The sequence below is a fragment of the Xiphophorus couchianus genome, chromosome 12, assembly GCF_001444195.1.
Source record: "Xiphophorus couchianus chromosome 12, X_couchianus-1.0, whole genome shotgun sequence".
In the NCBI taxonomy this organism is placed as follows: domain Eukaryota; kingdom Metazoa; phylum Chordata; class Actinopteri; order Cyprinodontiformes; family Poeciliidae; genus Xiphophorus; species Xiphophorus couchianus.
In genome coordinates this window covers 13,728,149-13,747,315 of record NC_040239.1, presented here as the reverse complement: position 1 = coordinate 13,747,315, position 19,167 = coordinate 13,728,149, and the positions used below count along the sequence as shown (strand labels likewise).

Sequence of the window (19,167 nt, the reverse complement as noted above, 5' to 3'; positions counted from 1 at the left end):
ATGGTGCTCACATTGAAATTTGCTGATTTTTCAGCTATAATTTTGAGGCGAATCTCACTTTTAGGGCTTTTCCCTCATGCTCATTTTGCACCTTTGGCCTGGTATATATTTGCTTTTTTTCCTTACCAGTTTTATGAGTTTCTTTGGTTCTGACCTCAGTAAATAACCTGCAGCTTCTCTGTGTCTTCTGAAACTAAAAACGAATTTCGCCTGGAATTATTTTATGTTTGATCTGGAGTTGTAATTCATCGTTTTATAGTGTTCCAGTCACAAATGAGATTTGGAGTCGCAATCAATCGAAACAGGGTTAACACAAAATTTTTAGACATTATTGGGTAACTAAATTAAAATCTAAATTAGATTTGAACATATTTATTACCATTTATCCCCATTATTCATATGAAATGAGAGGTGAATTGGTCAGGCTACGTTTGTCTCTTGTCTGATGAACTGCAGCAGATTTAAGTGTTTGGTAGCTTATCCATAAGTTGCTCCATGCAGAGCTTCATTGGCTCCTCATATTGTTTGAGGTGTCAAATTACTTTAAATGGCATGAAAGACATGAGCGGAAGATGAGGGTGAAAGAAAGGAAAGAATGCTGAAGCATTGACTCATGTCCTGATGGAGTGTTTTCCAGTTTGTTTGGACTTGCCTATGTCGTTTGATCTCCAGCTGAACGTTGTTCCACAGAACCATAATGCGGCAACCAAGCATCAACTTAGGGTTAGAGTTCCAGGATAACAGCGGAGAAAGAACAACAAGGCAGTTTTAACCTCTTTTTGTTCTCCCTGTGGCCCTCAGTTGAGGTAAAAATAAAGGGAAGCGAGGATCCGATCACATCTGGCGATCCTCATGCCAGAGAGAGGCGAGAGGATGAAAAGAAAAAGGAAAACCCTGGGAACAGAGACGGGCCCGAGGGATACGGCGAGAGGAAGTGTGTGTCTGTGCATGAGTGTGTGTGTATGTTCTGTAGTGGGTCAATGCTGAGTCATCGCTGGGCTGGCCAGGCAGATAGAAACAGACTCTCGCGGTGGGGGGGAGAGGCCAGCTGGAGGGGGGCGAGCGCGCACTGAGCATGCTCCGAAAACTACAGGAAGGGAATTGGTTGTTGTGACAGGACACATCCAGGAACCGTGGTGACGCAATGTTTCACGATGGCACGTTTGCTCAGCCTCATTGACGTATGCGGACCGTCGGTAGATCCACCGCTGCCGCTCCAGGAAAACTTTCTGGTTTTATTAAGAGACTATATACCAAGATTTAACAAGTTTTCATCTGCGAACGTCAGCCACAAGATAACGAGACAAGTTGCTCCATGTTTGTCTCGACCACAACGACCCCCCTTGCCCCCCCGCCACCACCTCTCACTCCCTCCCCTCCTGTTTCTTGTGGGTTTCTGTGATATGTTGGACCAAGTCTTTAAGCCCCCCAACTCCCATCATCCTTCGCTCACAAAACCTTGCACACACATGAATGCTTCCTGTGCTAATAAAACCTTCTTGGCACAGAATGAGTCCTTTTCAGTGCTACAGCGGTTTAGCTGTAGGTGTGTTTTGATGTTCACTGGAAGAGGGTAACAGCAGAGAACTGAGGTGGATCCGATTGCCTCCAAAAGTTTACTATATTTTATGTCATGAAGCCAGAAAAAATAAAATGGTGCTTAATAATAAGAAAGCCTTTGATTGAAGCTTGGCTTATATATGTTCAGATTACATTAGGATCTTTTTTATACTTTCATCATAATAATTGGTTAAGAAAAGAACTAATTTTTACTTCCTGCATAGAAATCTTTAAAAAAAAGTAACAAAAGCAAGAAACAACTGCAGAAAACCGGAAATTTATAGTTACTGGATAACAGTCAGTCACATTTGCTTGGTTGACTGAACTGTTTGTGATTCTACCGACTACTTTTTTAATGTCATAAACATCGTTGCAGAGATTTTTTAAAGTAAAAGTCAGAAAGTGTAGTGTACATTTGTGGAGGGATGACTAATAATTGTCCTGTTGACAGATTGTCCAACCTTAGCTCTGGGCTGCTGCTTTAATTAGTGCTCTCCCTGCCCAGCACGTCTGTTTAGGTTTATGGCCATGTCTTGGTAGATTGGGAGCTGTGCCATGCTGGATCGACTCAATGTTGCTCTGTGAGATCGGGGTGGACTGTCACAGCAGGAAATGCTCACATGGTTTGTTGTTGTGCCATACTTTTTTCATTATTGGATGATTCACTGAACTGATATTCAAAGATGGTGATATTATTTTAAAGACTTAAAGTTCCCCACAACTTTATCTTTGACCTGCCTGCTGTTCTCCTCGGTTTTCACAATGATGGTTGTTCACTGATGGACACACTTTTTAGTTTTTCATGTGTAAAATAAAAATCAGGAAGCTATGTAGAGCTGCATAATATTAGGAAAAGATCTTGTACATGATTATGTCAGTAAACGTGATGACAACATGACTTGAGATACATAAACAATAATAAAGAGGCGTTAATGTCTTTCATGCAAATAATAAGTAGTCTCTCCAGTTTTGTCCAGTTTTATCGTCTAAAACTTTTTCTGCCGCCGTAAACATGCACGCTGAAATACTAGTACCTCGTTAAAAAAGTTATCCATCAGTCCATTTTTGAAAGTCATCAATAGGAATTAATTGTCACAATGAAATTTGAATTCTCACCATGATTAAAAATATTTCACAACAACAATAAACGATTTGATAAATTCCCGCCGCTAGCTGCTTTTGCTTCGTAAAATCCCATTAAAACTCATCAAAATTTGTGGTTGCACTGTGACCAAGTGAGACAAGGCCTGAAAACCGTTGCAGTTTCTTGTTCTTAAAAATCCATTTCAGCATGTTAATGTAGAACTACAACTTCCTCCCCCAAATTTCTTTGCCGGGGGTCGTTTTTTTTTTTTGTTATTCTTGCTGGTGGTGTGGAATGAAACAATAACAAACTATGTTGTGTTATTTCAAAGAAATGAAATCCTAAACTCTTATTGGTAAAAAGAAAAACCAAGATACATTATAAATAGGATGTGTGTTTAAAAGGCTTTATTTTATGTCATGGTTCTGATATCCGCTGCTTTAAGGAGACTCTGACTCACTGGGAGGTGAGAAAGCAGAAGGAAGACTGAAACGGGTCACATGCAAATACAGAAACACACAGATGGTTCTGTATGCAGTGTGGTTGATTGAGAAGTTTTTAATTTTACTTCCTCAACCAGCGCCTCATTCACTGTCTGTCTGACCTGTTCATGTCAATTATTTCAAATACTTCACTCAGTTCAGCTTCCCCAAACATTTATTTGCTCTGTTTTCTAGTTTTTCATTCATTCAGCCGGTCTTTTCAGTGAACTTTGGTCATGCTTTTATCTACAAGACTCATCTATGGTTGATCGGCTAAGATTTTTTGCTTTGATCCTTGAAATCCAATTAGTGCCACTGAAAGACGGGGCACTGATAAAATCAGCCTGTTTGGACCAATGGTTCAACTTTTAACCAGCAAAATAAAAAAATCTTTGTAATTTCTGGTGTGTAGTGTTGTTTACACCATTTTACAGTATGTATTTAAATGTATTTTGTTCTTTTCTAAAATACAGGGCTTTTAAAAATGTATTTGTCCAGTTACAGATTCCTGCTGTTTTTCCTTTCTTTTTCACACATAAATGTTTCAGAACTTCTAAAAAGAAAGTATTTTCCCACTTACATTTGTATTAAAAATTTGCAATTGCTGAAGTTGTCAGACAAGATGAAATGGGGTAAAAGCAACACATGCACCAATCCAAAGAACCATAGTCAGACACTTTATCCACAAATGATGAAACTCCTACCAGTGACATCACCCCAGTAATCAAGTAATCCCCCAGTAACCCCAGTAATTAAGAAAATAAGGACTTTATTTGCATGTTCTTAAATAGACCATTTGCGTTCAATGAGCCTCAACTATGGATACACTAAAACTTTCTGCAACTTTTTAGAGAAGGGGTGTCCAAAGTGTGGCCTGGGGGCCATTTGCGGCCCCTACACTGAACATGTGCGGCACCTGACTTCAGTTCAAAAATGGTGCAGAAATGGCTCCCATCACAGGTGTTTGATGTAAATGGAGACCTAATGTTTTCATTTGGGACAAAAAATTTTTTTTACTGTGTCCTAAATGATATTTTAGGACAAAATGTTGTCAGCCATATCCAAAAGACAAACTTTTACATTTTCTGCTGTAAGATAGCCTTATAGTAGAATATCTTACAGTAGTAAGAATATCTACTGTAAGATATTCTAACAGTAGAAAAATATAGAAAATACTGGCTACAAAACAAAGTATTGATCTTTAAATAACGGTATATTTTTAGCTGCAGATGCATCCTTTGCTACAAATGATCTATTGTTCACTAAGAAAATGCAAAGTTGTTGCATTTTAGACAGTAAATTTTTCTTATTTAAAAAAGGAATTGAATTCTTCATGGGTTTCTACTATTGTATAAAAAAGATTTAAGAGGGTAACATGAAAAATCTGCAGAATGTGCTAATTTCTTTCTATCTGATTCATCAATTAATCGAAAGAATAATCGATTAGTAAAATAATCAGAGCTGCAGCTCTGTCAGTTTCTCCTCCAAATGTTCTCAATTAATTAATTTGTGTTTTTCTGTGTCTCTGCAGTGATTCTCTGCCAGTCTGGTTACTGCAATGAATGGTAACACTATCCATCCAGCCAACACCACTTCAGCAGGAGGAGGTCCGAGCGTAGCGGCGCCACCCAGAGGCTGGCGGGAGTTCTGCGAGCTGCATGCCATCGCCACCGCACGGCAGCTGGCTGGACATTACCGGAGCTTCGCCAGTGAGCGCCCGCAGCATGAACTGGTCCCCCCGGAAACCTTCTCCAAGCACTTCACCGACCTCTTCCAGCAGCACTTCTGCCTGGAAGTCGACAAAGATGGCGCCTCCGGAAGCGCCTCCGCCACAACTCCCTCACCGCATGCCCTGATCAACCAGCTGCGGCACTCGACCTTGTCGCAGGACTACCGGGAGGCGAAGCGGTCAAGCGGAGGAGCCACGTCGATATCCGCGGTACCGAAAGTGGAGCCGGTAGTGGTGAGTCTTGAGCCGGAGCTGCCGCTGAGATGCACTGCCAGAAACTCCTTTTCCGGGTCGCGAAGTGCCGGTGGTGGGTCGCTGCTGATTCAGAGCCACAGCAATGACGAGATCTCAACTGCTGATCGTCACCAGTCGTCCGAGCGCCACTCCTCGGACTCTTTGGTGTCGGGTTCTGGAGGACACGGCGACGTCACGCATTTCCCTGTCAGCCAGATCCAAAAGACAGTGCAGTGGATTTTCCAGAAACGGCAATCCCGCAGCTCCCACTCCTCCCAGGACCTGTCTCCAAGCAACCCCAACCCCGCCACCGCCAACAACAGCTCCTCAAACAACGGCGACAGAGTGGACGAAGGCTCATCCTCATCCTCTTCCTCCCAATCGTTCTCTTTTCAAAACTCCGAGGCCACAGCTCTGGCCGCGTTGCACCGGCCCAGAGTCGTCTCGCATCTCCTGGAGGGTTTCCGTTGGTTACGCAGCAGAAGTATCCGGCTCCGGAGGCTGGACGTGAGCGGCTGCTGCAAGGAGGGCCAGCTCAAGTACCTGCTGGTGGATGACACTATCTCGGATTCTCAGCCCCACTGGCAACGCTGCCGCCTGCTCGTCAGGAGGATCAGAGACGCTCAAAGTGGAGGGGGCAGAGCAGGAAGCGAGAGGTACCAGCTGGAGCTGTACGATCCCCCAAAGGTAGGATCTATGTTCCCAATCATCTGTTCAGCGTCTGTCGTCACTACATAACATAGGTTAGCTTTGGGTAGAACTCACATCTGGTGAATTTTTCCACATCTTACTTTCTATCTTTAAATAAAATATATTACCATGATTTTAAAGGGGATCTTTTATGCGACAGCCACATTTTGCAAATTTTTGTAATTCTTTTTGAGTCTCTGCTGCTTCTACAAACAGCCTAGTCACTCAATAAAATGACAGAGACAGTTTTTGGCAATAAGTTAATGTTTGGTATCTAGAAAATGACCAGTTTCAAAAACCTTCTGAATGTAACGTGACAACCCAGCAAAACCCATCACCTAGCAACCCAAGCTGAGCTCCAGTACGTTTAATCATTTGGTTTTACTGCTGTATGTTGACTTACCATTCAGAAACCGCTTTCTGCATGCTTGTTGGTTGAGCAGGAGCCTCAACTTATGCTTTTCAAAGATGTACGGCTGTATAATTGTGCATCCGTTTGCAGCCATTTTCACTCGCAAGTGAAAACAAAGCATGGTTTTTATTTGTAAATCAGATCACGCTCAGTCAGAGTTGAAGGAGAGCATTTCACTGTAGTTCTTGCTTTATGTTTTGGGTCGTCCAGCTGGAAGGTGAATCCTCAGGACTTTAGCAGCCTCTAAACCAGGGGTCTCAAACTCCAGTCCTCGAGGGCCGCAGTCCTGCAACTTTTAGATGTGCCTCTGCTGCACCACACCTGAACAGAATAATTAGGTCATTAAGGCTCTGGAAAACTGATCTACACAAGGAGGAGGTAATTAAGCCATTTCATTCCAGTGTTTTGTACCTGTGGCACATCTAAAAACTGCAGGACTGCGGCCCTCGAGGCTTGGAGTTTGAGACCCCTGCTCTAAACCATTGGATCAAACTCATTTTAATTCTGGGCCTTCATATGTATCTTCAAAGAGCTGGTTGTGGCAGAATGGATCAATTAAAGTACCCATTAAATGTAGTTAAAATGTTAAATGAGTCCTCTTAAAATTAAATAATATGCAACATCAGGCTCCTCTTATTCTGCAGAAGAAAAGCACCCCCACAATATGATGCTGCCACTACCAAGATTCACCATGGAGTTGATGTGTTCAGGGGGTTGTGGTCTACACTTACATGAGAAACCAATCTTATCCTCTAATCTTATCTACCTCAGCAAAGGTGTGAGAATCAGCCACTGCCCTCTTTTGCTCTGCAGTGAGATCTGACTGACAGAAACGCCACCAAGTCACGACTACAGATGCGTTGCTGCCAACTTAGCAACTTTATTGGTATATGTAGCGACTTTCCAATTGGCCTAAGTCTGAATCTTAAAGATTTGTGATCAACCCAGAAAACTGTAATTGCTCCACAAATTAATATAAATGAACTCCTCTTTAAAGGTTTCTACCTGTAGCAAAATGTTGAAAAACTTGTTTCCTTTTCCTTCCAATTCAAATCATGCTTTTCAAATGAAATCCCAATTAAATACAATTCATTTTGTGGTTCCAACATGGCAGCTTTTACAGAAAATTACAAGAAAATATTCTCACGCAACTACATTTTTAGGTTGGTGGTTTCGTGACATGAAGTCTACACGTTTCACAGGTTTTCCAAGAGAAAATAAGAGATGTGGAAATGCTTAGGGCTGCGTCAGTCGGTCTAAAGCAACCAGCTGATTGTGAAATCCATGCAGGGTGATTTACAGTAAAACCTTTCTGAAAACGAAGGAAGGTGATTGGTATTGTTGCCAGTAAATCCCACTTCTGCAATTAAATGATGCGTGTTTTCATTGACAGGCATGTTGAGGCTTTTCACACTCGCTGCAGGTGGTTTTGAGCTTTTTCCATCTGACGTGGTTATTCTCAAGTTTATTCGTCTTGAACGTGGCCATTACTCGAACATAGTGAGGCTAAAATAGATTTTCGTCCTCAAAATTGTATTGGTCTTGGTTTAACTAGCCAGCTAAATTAGCTACAAGTCTTTGCACAGACTTCACATTACTTTAAGCTTCATAGTGATTTTCATACAGATTTGCTTGCAACGCAAATCCCAAACCACCTACCCACACATTTATCTGTCTATTTCAGGTTAGACATGCAGGTGTTCAACAACACCACAGCACCTTTTGGGTTTCGTCGCCAGAATCTGATAATTGATTGTTTGTGCTGTTCTCAGTGCAGATGTTTCACAGGAGTATGCTTGATCGGATTCTGCGTCGGCATTTCTCAAAAAGTTCCTTTACTTCTCAGAACTACGCGCCACCGAGCCCTTCAGCATTTGTCGGGTTCCTCTTCTTGTGTTTCATATTTGAGCGAGATAAGGCTGCAAATCTGTTTGTGTCAATAAGATGGAAACCCACAGAAACCCTTTAAAGGGCTTGTTAGTGTAACTTCGCCAGAGAATGCTGCTGCTTACCCCCCTTAAAATCAACACAAACACAAAAAAGGCAGAAAAAGTTACTTCCTGTTTCCAGCTGTTTTAGTTGCAGGGTCCCCCCCCCCCACTCTTCCTTTTTACAAACACCATCCCTTTCCTCTGCCCCGTTATTGTTTGGTTTTCAGTGCTTTGCTGCACAGTTCGCTTCATGACAAAAATCTGTGATGACATTTAGCTTCGCCTCAGAAAAGCTTCTCGTTTTTCAGGTGGTTTTTGTTGCGTTGTTGCCTTCTGTGGAGGATTTGATGTTTTAACAGCAGGAGAGGGGTTCGCTCTAAACTTGTCTAGTCACAGTTCGGTGTGGTTTAACTGTCAAAACCCCAATCATTTAATGTTAAATGCTGAAAATGAGACCAGAGGTGATGTAGGTAAGAAGGCATCAGGAAGCAGGGGTTGAGTTTGGAGTTTATCTGCCTGTTTCTTTGTAATGAATCATTTAAAACAAAACAGCAAAAAAAAGTGAATTTAGCTGTGGATTTTTCCCAGTGTGGCATTTCTGTGCTGAGTTACATCAAAGTGTCAGCAACCTTTATGCATTCTTTTACCCTTTGGTGTGTAGATATACCTCCCACACTCTTTCCTGTTTGTTTGGGGTTGGTTTCAGCCAGGCACAATGTCTCTGCTTCTGAATCCGTGGGTAATAAAAACCTACTTAACCTGCAAATATGACACAGCCACGTTGAGAAACTCATGTTTTCTTGACCTATATGCATTTTCTCAAAGTGTTAGATTCCCCTCATCTCACACAACACAGCAGGATGTTTTCTCTTTCTTTTCTTTTGAATCTAAAACCTGTGCTTGACTCCTCACGTTGGGTTTAAAGCCCAACGTACTTCCAGACGGGACGAGCCAGGCCGGGTCTCTGCATGGGGTGGTGCAAGGAAAGTCGTTGCATGGGTGTGCGTGTGTGTGCTTTTGAGCCTTTTATATTTAGCAGCCCTCAGCTCATCAGGCAGCTGCAGCCCTAACCATGTGCGTGAGGTAATTCGGTTGATGATAGAGCCAGAGTGATACGTGTGTGTGTGTGTGTGTGTGTGTGTTGGCAGACTTGACCCTGCTCTTTGCTGTGTAGTAAGCCAGTTGCATTGTTGCTCTGAGCGCTCTCCCTCTCTTTTCTCTGGGTATTTAGTCTTGGCAGGACGGACAGATAAAGCCAGAGAATGGCCTTAAAAGGAAGGAGCGCTCTGGAGAAGCATGCTCCCGTCTTTACATACACACAGAATATAAAGCACATGCATCCCCACCACCCCGACCCAGAAAAAGTAATTCAAGCACCATACTGGAAGGAGGTGTTGCTGCCATGTTAAGTGTTGCTGCAGCTGCATTTTTTTGTGAATGTAAATCGGGTTTTCACACATAGTAAGTGGGATATTTTTTGCAAGCGGAGGTTCTCGCGCTGTGTGCAACTCTTGGCTTCCCAGAGAATAAAAAAGAAGTTATAGGTCATGCTAATGCATGCAAACTTTATTTTTACCTGTAGATGTGTGTGTTTTTGAAACAGAAGTAACATCAGAGATGTAATGTAGCTCAAAGCGGCTTTCCGTGGAAGCCGGTAGTGCTGTTGTGTGAGGAAAGAGCAGCCAAGGCGCAGCTGTGAAGGGTCCCTGGCATTCAAGCTTGAGAAATGAACTAACCCTTCAGATTTTTAAGAATCACATCAGGTTGCTGCCTGAATCTATAGAGCTGTTTTTTAGGTCATATGAAAGCCAGCAACAAACAGGATTTAATACATGGGGGTCCAAAGTGCGGGCCAGGGGCCATTTGTGGCCATCTGAAGGGTATTGAGCGGCCCCTCGACCTCAATTTTGTAAATGAGCAAACCTGGCCTGTAAGCATAGTCGGTTGATTCTGATGGACACGTTTTCATCTTTTAGGGCAACTTTTTTCATCATAGATAAGTAACATCTTATAAGATATTAGGTGCAAAAAATAGATTCCCATTTATTAATGAAGTTTTTGCATTTATCTTAATTTTGCAAACAAGACCTGCTTTTTCTCAAAACTAGGTCTTGTAGCACAAATAAGGAACCAATCAGCCACAAAATGTAATTGTGGACCTGGGTTATGCTGCTGTGATCTTGTAAGACTTTTTAAGATTTTGTATCTACAATGGTTTCAGGGTTTCCCCCAGAGTATTATAAGTCTGGCAGACCACCAGGCTTAGAATTGCTTATTTATTTTAGTTTTTTTAAATGTTTGCATTTTTTAAGACTTTATAGTTGGTATTCAAGCATTAATCTTCCAATAATTATCACGTGATATTTTCAAATTTCCTGTCAACTCTACACATTCTTTAACTCAAAAACGCGACGGATGCATGAATGACTGCCGAGAGCCACAACCACCGGGCTTAGCAAGTTTTCTGTTTTCAATAAAAATCAGAATTTGTTGATTTAAATAAAATTGTACATTTTGTTTTGTTTATTGTTGAGCCAATACAATATAAATGCCACAAAAATGTGAAAGTTTTGTGGCCCCTTGTGCTTTCAACTTAATAATTTTGGCTCTGATGGCCAAAAGTTTGGACACCACAGATTGACTTACTGGGAAAAGTCAGTTCCGCCTTGTAAGTTCAGCAGAAACTTGTGGCTGTTTCACTTCTTATTATAATCTAAAGTGTTAGCACACACGTTCTGACCTAACAAAAGCTCGGTGTTTAAAAGAGAACATCCTGCTGCAGTGTTTAGGCCTGAGATAAATTAAGATCCAGGCTCTTCGGTCCTCGTAACTGATCCACGAGTTGAAGCTTTTTCACACGTCAGCGTAGTTAAAGAGCGATTTTTAACTTCCATGTAATTGATGCCAAGTGCTGAGCTTTTAACCCTACCTGAGAAGTAAACCTTAATTAAAAATCGCAGTTGATGCAGATCTGAGTTGCCCAGCTGGGTTGAAAAAGTGGGAGTCGAAAGCGTAGCGGTGGCCCGGACCATGAACAAGCCGCTTTTCAGGAGAACAGAAGTGAAAATGCATTTACAGAAAACAGTTGTCAGTAACTCTTACGGTCAAACAGCTGCCTATAAATCTTCAGCTTTGTTCTTCTCTTTGCATTTGATGTGACACGACCGAACCCCTAGAGAAAACATCTGCAGAGCTGTAATTGACGTGGTGGGGCAAACTCAAAACAGACTAGTATGCTTGTTCCTTCTTTGATTCTTTTTTTTATTCATTCTTTAAAATTTTGTTAAAGAGACTGATTTCATGTCTGTGTGCTGTTTCGGATATCAAAAAAAAAATCACAAAGCTGAGGGAAGGCATTTCTTATTCCGTTGCAGAAGTAAATCTTGTCTCGTCAGCTGAAAAGACGAGAAGTTCGCTGTGCTGTCTGGGACTTTATCTTCAAGTTCTCCATCATGTCTTGTGTTTTAACTTTGACCTTGTTGTGGATAAAAAGGCATAATTTCACCACCTACAGGTACTGTAGATGTAATTAAACATCAGTCAAGTTTTCTCCCAGAAAACTTGCTAAGCCTGGTGGTTGTGGCTCTCGGCAGTCATTCATCCAGCGGCCCGTCATGTTTTTGAGTTAAAAAATGTTTAAAGTTGACAGGAAATTTGAAAATATCGCTTGATAATGAAGTGTTATTGGAAGACTGGAAGATTAAACTGCGCCAGTTCACTTCAACTGAACCGAGACCAAGTTTTTTAGTCGGATCAAAGTTCGCTTTTTGGGTCCGCATCAGGGTTTGATTGCGCGTTCACACCTCTCCAAACAAAACGGACCTTCTAGGCAAACAAACTAGAGTTTGATTAAAGCGTACTAAACCCGACTGATGAGAATTCACTCTTTTTAAAGGTTGTCGCAGTAAATGGGGCTGGTAAAAATATTCGTGCCTTTGCAGTTTTGCAGCAGTTGGCGTCGGCCTGTCACCTAGCAAAGCCCAGAAAACACATTTCAGTTTGCGGCTGCCTGCCTAACACATAGAGGAGTCCCATTGTTAAAGTTCCAGACAAGGTGAGGAGTTCTTCCAGGAAAATGGCGTTGTTGTGTCCTCTAGCATGAGTTGCCACAGACGGTTACAGTCTGACATGCTTCCTCAGACCTCCTGTTGCCTCCATCCTAATCATACCCCTCTCATCTCTTTTCAGCTGTGTGTGTTTGTGCTTTTGCATGTGTTAGTTTCAGCTCCTCTGGCCCTAATCTCTCCCACATGGTTTCATTTCATGCTGGTGTGTGTGTGTGGCTACACCATGTCTCGTGTTGCTCTTGGAGTTTGCTCTTCTGTTTTTATGTGTTTGCACTCCTGCTGTTTTTTTTTTTTTTTTTTTTTAAATCTAAAAATGTTTGTTTTTTATCCAATTGGGGTCATGTAATGCTTATCCTGAGCCTTCAACTCAAAGAAAATACAAGAATCCGCTGTACCAGGCTCTGTCTAGAAATAAAACGGAACGTTAGGCTGCAATAAACCGAGTTATAAATGAGTCAAGATGCACTCATGTTTGTGATCTATATTTATAGGTCTAAGTTGTGTTTCTTTGCTAGTTGCACGCTCATTTTTTTCTCTCTGTGTGTGATCTCAAGAGGCGTTTGCAACATCAGTGGAAAATACTTTTCAAAACAACCAGACCCTGGTATCCATCTGTTCTGTGTTACTTGTTGCACTTCAGGCTCTCATATGGCAACACGCAGTGTTAATTTGGCTCTCGCTGCACACCACAACTGAAGCCTCCAACACATGGGCTCCAGTCAGCTGAACAAGAAACGTAACCAATCCAACCGAGAAACACAGGAAACAAAACTGGAGGAGACATGAAAAGACGCTGGTCTGGCTGGCTGGCAGCAGATGCATGCCAAGAAAATAGGAGGACAGGTGAACATCAAGGCATCTCACTGACTTTACATTAAAAAAAAAAAAGAAAAATCCTTGGGATTAATTAAAAGAAATGTTCTGTATAGACTTAAATGAGTTTATATCAGATCTGCTAAATTACCCATTTTGTTAGCTCGTTTAAGCACATATCAGGATTTGTACTGAAGAGTTTACAAATTAGAAGTCAATTAAACTTTATATGTGCTAGTCAAAGCTGCGAAATATTACATTTTAAAATCTTAATATCAATGTCTAATGACCCCTTCCTTCTTAATATGTTTGTACTGCAGCTATTGTATTTATCTATGTGTTATACGCTAATGATGCATATGTTACTCTATTGCTAACTGTGTTTCTATTGACCACAAGGGATATTTGGAGTTATGAAAATAAATTAGGTCAATGGAAACGTGACAATTTAAAAAAAATAAATACAAAATTTTGATAAAAGGTTTTGCGCTAGAATAAGGTAATTATTTCATTTTTTAGCCATATCCACAACTATCCCACCTGATATAGCAAAGCTAATGAACTTCTGATATCCAGTATGAAAGTAAAACTTTTTTAACTTCCATCATTTTGACACAATTTACTTGAGTCACATATTGCCTGTTTACTTCCTGTTTTGATATGAGTCATGGATAATTTGGCTCGAAACATATTTCGCTGCATTTATAGATATTTAAATCCAGATGTAAACACAGCATAGAGTCGGTCACATGATGCAGACAGATACAAGCTGCAGCAGCCAGTGCATTCTCTCTTTTTTTATTATTGCTAATGTTGTAAAGGTTGAAAATATCTCAAATAGACAAAAAATGCATATTATTTTGTTACAGTTCACACAATTATTTACTATTAGTGATTTTTAAAACATGGTTGCCTGAAATGTAACTGGGCAAAATTATAGAATTTATTGGAATTTTATACAGATCATCACAACCTATGAGTTGTTGATGAAATCTAAGTTTAGCAGCATAAAGTCAAATTTTCCAGTTCGGCCAGAGAGGATTTTATTGATTGATGATAATGTCCAGGTCTTTGTCGTTTTTTGGGAAACCAATAAGCATCCTTAAAATGACTGGTGCGATACCCGGAGTACGGCAGCTTTTCTCCTCCCGGAGCTGCTGGTTCAGAAGGAACGGCGGGGAAGAGCGCTGCAGGTGTTTTTATACAGGTGAACGGATAAACTGAACACCCTGGGCGGCTGTGCTTTAGATGCGTAGTTTTATGGACGAACCGGAAAATTATTTTCATACCATCTCAACAAATGTGTGGCGGAGCGCATCGTGGCGGCACGTAGCTGGTAGATGAGTTTCTGTATGTGACGAATGAAGGTGCCAAATCCCGTCGCTAACATAAATGTCTTTCTCTTTGCTAATCCAGAAACTCAGAAAAACAGTTTAATAGCTAACGAAAGACAACAAAGAGCAGCTTCCTCTGGCTCTGCTGATTCTAGCACTCGGAGCAGAGATTGCTTCTTCAGAGACAGTTTCATTTTACATCACAGCAATCTATGTATCTCACCCACAAAGTCTAATCTTTTCCTCTTTCCAGGGATTGAGTTTCATGAAACCTAGAAATTGTGCCTCGAAGTGAGTCATGTACTGTGTGGGTGCAAAGACACTGCTCGGCTCTGTGATTACAGAGTGTGTGTGTGTGTGTATGTGTTCACCACATGTATATAGAGTGAAAATATCATGTAACACACACACACACATTTTCAGCCAGACATAAAGCTCGAGACTAGATGTGCTCATGTTTGTCTTTTTTGGCTCACTTAGATGGATTACTCAAACTTTGGTGTCGCCGCCGCCATGAAGGTCCTGCTGTTTAGTTTCTTAAATTTGATCCATGCAAACGTACCCGTCTGTTCCTTCTCCAGCTTTTTCATCACAAGATGATGTCCAGCTCCACAGAGATTTTAACATTTTATAGAAACAGCCTGACCTTTAGCAGCCAGAGTGTTAAATCCACCAGAAAATATTTCTAATATGGCCGAACTTCAAGGAAACTGAGAAAGTCGATGTACATTTATTCACTCATTTCTACCAGAGGTGGGTATCACCAAGAGAGTATCCAAGAATTGTACTCAAGTAAGAGTAGCACTATTTCAACAAACTTTTACTCAAGTAAAGAAGAAAAAGTTTTTGGTAAAAAGTCTACTCAAGTACTAAGTAACTGATCAAATTGTCAGTCATTTCATATTTAAAAATTACATAATCAGATGGATCCAAATGTAAAGCTAAGTAAAAGTTTTGGCATTTTAAGGACGAAAATGACAATAATTCATATAAATAACAAAAAATAAAATCAGGCAAAGTAAAAAAAAAAAAGTCCAAATCAGTTTCTTTCAATAGAAAAACTTCTGAAACTTTAACAAAAACAGCTAAAAACAGATTTTATTTTTCAGTCAGTGAATTTACTCACAGTGGGTAGAGAATCCAGAAATCTTACTCTTTCTCTAGAGAAGCAATACTTCATAAGAAAATTACTCAAGTAAAAATAAAAAGTACAGCACAGTAAAAATGCTCTTAAAACTACATTTTTTCAAAAGTTAGTCAAGTAAATGTTATTGAGTAAATTTAACTAAATTGACCCAACTCTGGTTTCTACTCCTGTCATCTGTTCCTCTGTGTGACATTTCAACTTTCTGCAGAAATGCCACAACTCATAGTTTATCAAAAAAACACAAAATCTGGCTAGATCCGCCTGAAAGCTGTCCAGCCAGTTTATCGTTTCAAGATTTACAAGAATTAGGAGTTTATCTGCCATGATGGCGTCCCGGCTGATTTCACATCCCTTCTGAAAGCGGCAGCAGCAGTGAGGGACAAATGCTGACTGAAAGGGTTTTAGTAGCACAGGTTGTTTCCTTTGACTGAGCCGTGATTACCTGCAAGACTGACCAGCTAAATAGGTCAAAGCTGAAACTGCTTCTGTCTCATATTTTCAGCTCTGCACATGTGGAGCTTTAGATGTTAGATGTTGTTTTTATCTGCGTTCCTCCTAGAAACATGCAGGTCGGTTTGATTGGAACTTCTCTACTAAATTAGTAGTAGTATTAAGCAACCAAGAGGCTTGTGTTTTCTTGGGAGGAGCTGCAGAGATTCATGCACTCCACAGAAGGTGGTGTGTGAAAACTGGAACTGCACATCAGCCTGATATAACAGTTTTCCCCTTGAAGCACGACAGTGGCAGCATCATACTGTGGCAATTCTTTTCAACAAAGTTATAGAAGCTGAGTAGAGCTGAAGGGTTTGTATGGGTACTTGAAATCCTTGAAAATGCTTGAATTTAAACATGGTGTTTTCTGGGTTTTGGAAAGTGCTTGATTTCTGTATAAAGTCCTTGAAAATGCTTGATATTCAGACTTCAGATTAAAGTGTTTGATTAAAATTATTACCCAATTGATCAAATTATTAGGCAAGCATTATTTATAGTTGAAACCAAATATTTAAAGATGATAAAAGAACACAGACACATTTGCTTTTTTTACTATTTGAAGTTCTTGTTTTACGTTAGTCAAAATTACAAAAAACTGCAAAAAAACAAGCAAAGCTAGGTGGCCCGCCAGGCTTATAGTACACTGGGGGAAACTCGGATATTATGTAATAGTGAATTGAGGTCATTTGTATTGTTTTTGTTTTCAGTGTATTGCTGGAAAACCTACCTTGAAAATGTTTGAAAAGTTTTTGAATTTTACTGTGGGAAAAGCACAAGGGAAGATGAACGCTGTTAAACCCTTTAGAGCGATTTACATCAAGACATGTTTAGTTGTTAGAATGGCCTAGTCTTTGTAATTAAACACTAATCTCAATAAGTGACATTTAAGTTATATTTGTGGAAAAAATAAGAAGAAGCTGTCCCATGAGCGCCACCTGGATCTGCTGCTAGTTTGTTTTAAATGAAAGCTGCGTTTCTTCTATCTGCTTCTTGATGTTTCCTCCATTTTCCCTCAGAGGGCCACATGTTGAGGTCAAATGGCATTCAGAGATCTCTGGAACAAGTGAGCAAAGTGAGAAGAAAAGCAAGAAAACACAAAGAAATCATGAAGAATATGAAAATGAGATTTGGGCGTGCCGTGGTGGCGTAGGGGATAGCGCGACCCATATTTGGAGGTCTTGAGTCCTCGACGCGGCCGTCGCGGGTTCGACTCCCGGACCCGACAATATTTGCCGCATGTCTTCACGCCCTCTCCTTCCCCCTTTTCTGTCAGCCTACTATCATATAAGGGACACTAGAGCCCACAAAAGACCCCCTGGAGGGGTAAAATAAAAAAGAGAGATTTGATGAACTATGAAGCGTAAGGTATGCAGCTTACGCAACTCGATGTGTTCAAAAATAAGGATGGTTAGCTTTCTAATGTTCACCAAAGTTCATTTTCCTGTTATACACTGAGGTAATCTTACTGTCTTTGATGGTAATCTTGTGGATTCAGAGTCTTTCTCCATAAAGTATGATTCCATATTCAGCCTTCTTCCTCCTAATTAAAAGTTCTCACACAGCATGCTCACATGAAAGTGGGCATAAGGGATTATGACTGATTACAGAGCCGGCATTTAGCACCAATCAGCTGTAATGACTCTTGTCAGGAATAGTATGAGTCATAGAGAGATCCTTCCAAGCTGAAAACCCACACATTTCTAAGGAAAGCATTTGATGCAGCCAATATTAAAGTCTCTAGGGATGAAAACCTCTCAGATGTTGGCAGAAACTTGTAGATCAATTAATATTTGACTGTTATTCAACGTCTCTGCGTTGAGCTGTGGTTGTGGGCGGGCAGAGTACGAACAACTCCAGCATGTTTTTTCATCGTTTCCACTCTTTGATGTTCTTTATATTACACATATATAGCTGGTTTTATTTTCTTTCTTATGGGAATCATATTTTAGAGCACCGGATAAATGTTAGTTGTTTTTTTTCCTTCATGAAGGATTTCTCTGCAAAAAGCAAGAACAGGTTTTGCAGGATTATAAGATGGGAATGACCACTTTGAGATTCCCAAGGGGTTTTTGGTGAGTTAGACTCACCGTATGTCTGCATGTAGACATGGATGAGGAAATGCTTAGTGATGTAAGCTTTAAATGACTCAACTGTCGGTGCATTGCTTTCAAGGTACTGTCAAAAAAAGTGACTGAAAAGCAGCAGAAAACAGAAATCAAAACCAGCTTTTACTGCCTGTTTGTCGCTTTTGTTTGCGTTTGTTTGGATAGAGCACAAAGGAAGTAGAAAAGCTTTCTCAGACGGAGTGGAAAACTTCGCTCACATGGTTGAAAATGGATGCGTGTTTGCTCGTGAACGTTTCAGTGTGACAAAAATCAAGAGAAACATCTAAAGGAAGTGGAGTGGTTAGAGTCATGTGGTCAAGATGTTTGTCAGATCTCTTGCTCTGTCTCTTTCTAGTTCAGCGTCGTCTTCTGCAGAAGTTTTTTATGCGCCTCGTGGGTCTTTGTCTGCCGTTTAATTTTATAAAATAAAAATCAGATGCGCTGGTCATCATGTGGCTTTATGAGTTTGTCATGGTGACTACTAATATTTGAATGTGTGCTTTTATTCTCATTATCACCTCTTTACGAGCCTCCATTATGGGTATATGTATTTGTGTGTGTGTGTGTGTGTGTGTGCAACCTGCAACCACAATGCCAGCGCACATGACCTTGCTGGGTAGCGATTGGAAAGCCCCCAAGCTGTGCAACCCTTGCCCAACAGTTTTCTCTTGGCCTCTTTTCATCTTATTCATATGTGCTTACGCAGACCCACACACGCACACGCACACACACCTGCAAACATTGTTTTACAAAGCACTATTATGTCATTGAGTGAGCACTGCTGCAGCAAGTGTGTGCAACGTCAAAGGATGTTCATTTAAATACCAAAAACCACTTGACTCATGATTTTGTTTCTCAATTTCCTCAATTAAAAGAAAAAAAAAATTTTCATTTCTAATTCAGTAATTTATTTTAATTGCATTCAAAGAACTGGCGCGCTGGAAATGAAGTTCAGTTTTCAACCAGCAGGGGGAGATGTTCAGAAAATGCTAATGATAGTTTTCTGTTTTTGTTTTGTTGTGGTGCAAAACTGGAGAACTAGACGTTACATTGAATTTTTAATGAGTACGTTTTTTTTTTTTTTTGT

At 40.6% G+C, this 19,167-nt stretch overlaps 1 protein-coding gene across 1 annotated transcript in view; it reads left to right on the top strand.

Moving 5' to 3' along the window:
- sh2b3 (SH2B adaptor protein 3) overlaps positions 1 to 19,167 on the top strand; it is a 57,583-nt gene that overhangs the window by 14,343 nt on the left and 24,073 nt on the right. Inside the window, exon 2 of the mRNA XM_028033788.1 lies at positions 4,658 to 5,776. Within this exon, the coding sequence (XP_027889589.1) occupies positions 4,685 to 5,776 (1,092 nt within the window). The 5' untranslated portion in view covers positions 4,658 to 4,684. The remainder of the gene's footprint in view (positions 1 to 4,657; positions 5,777 to 19,167) is intronic.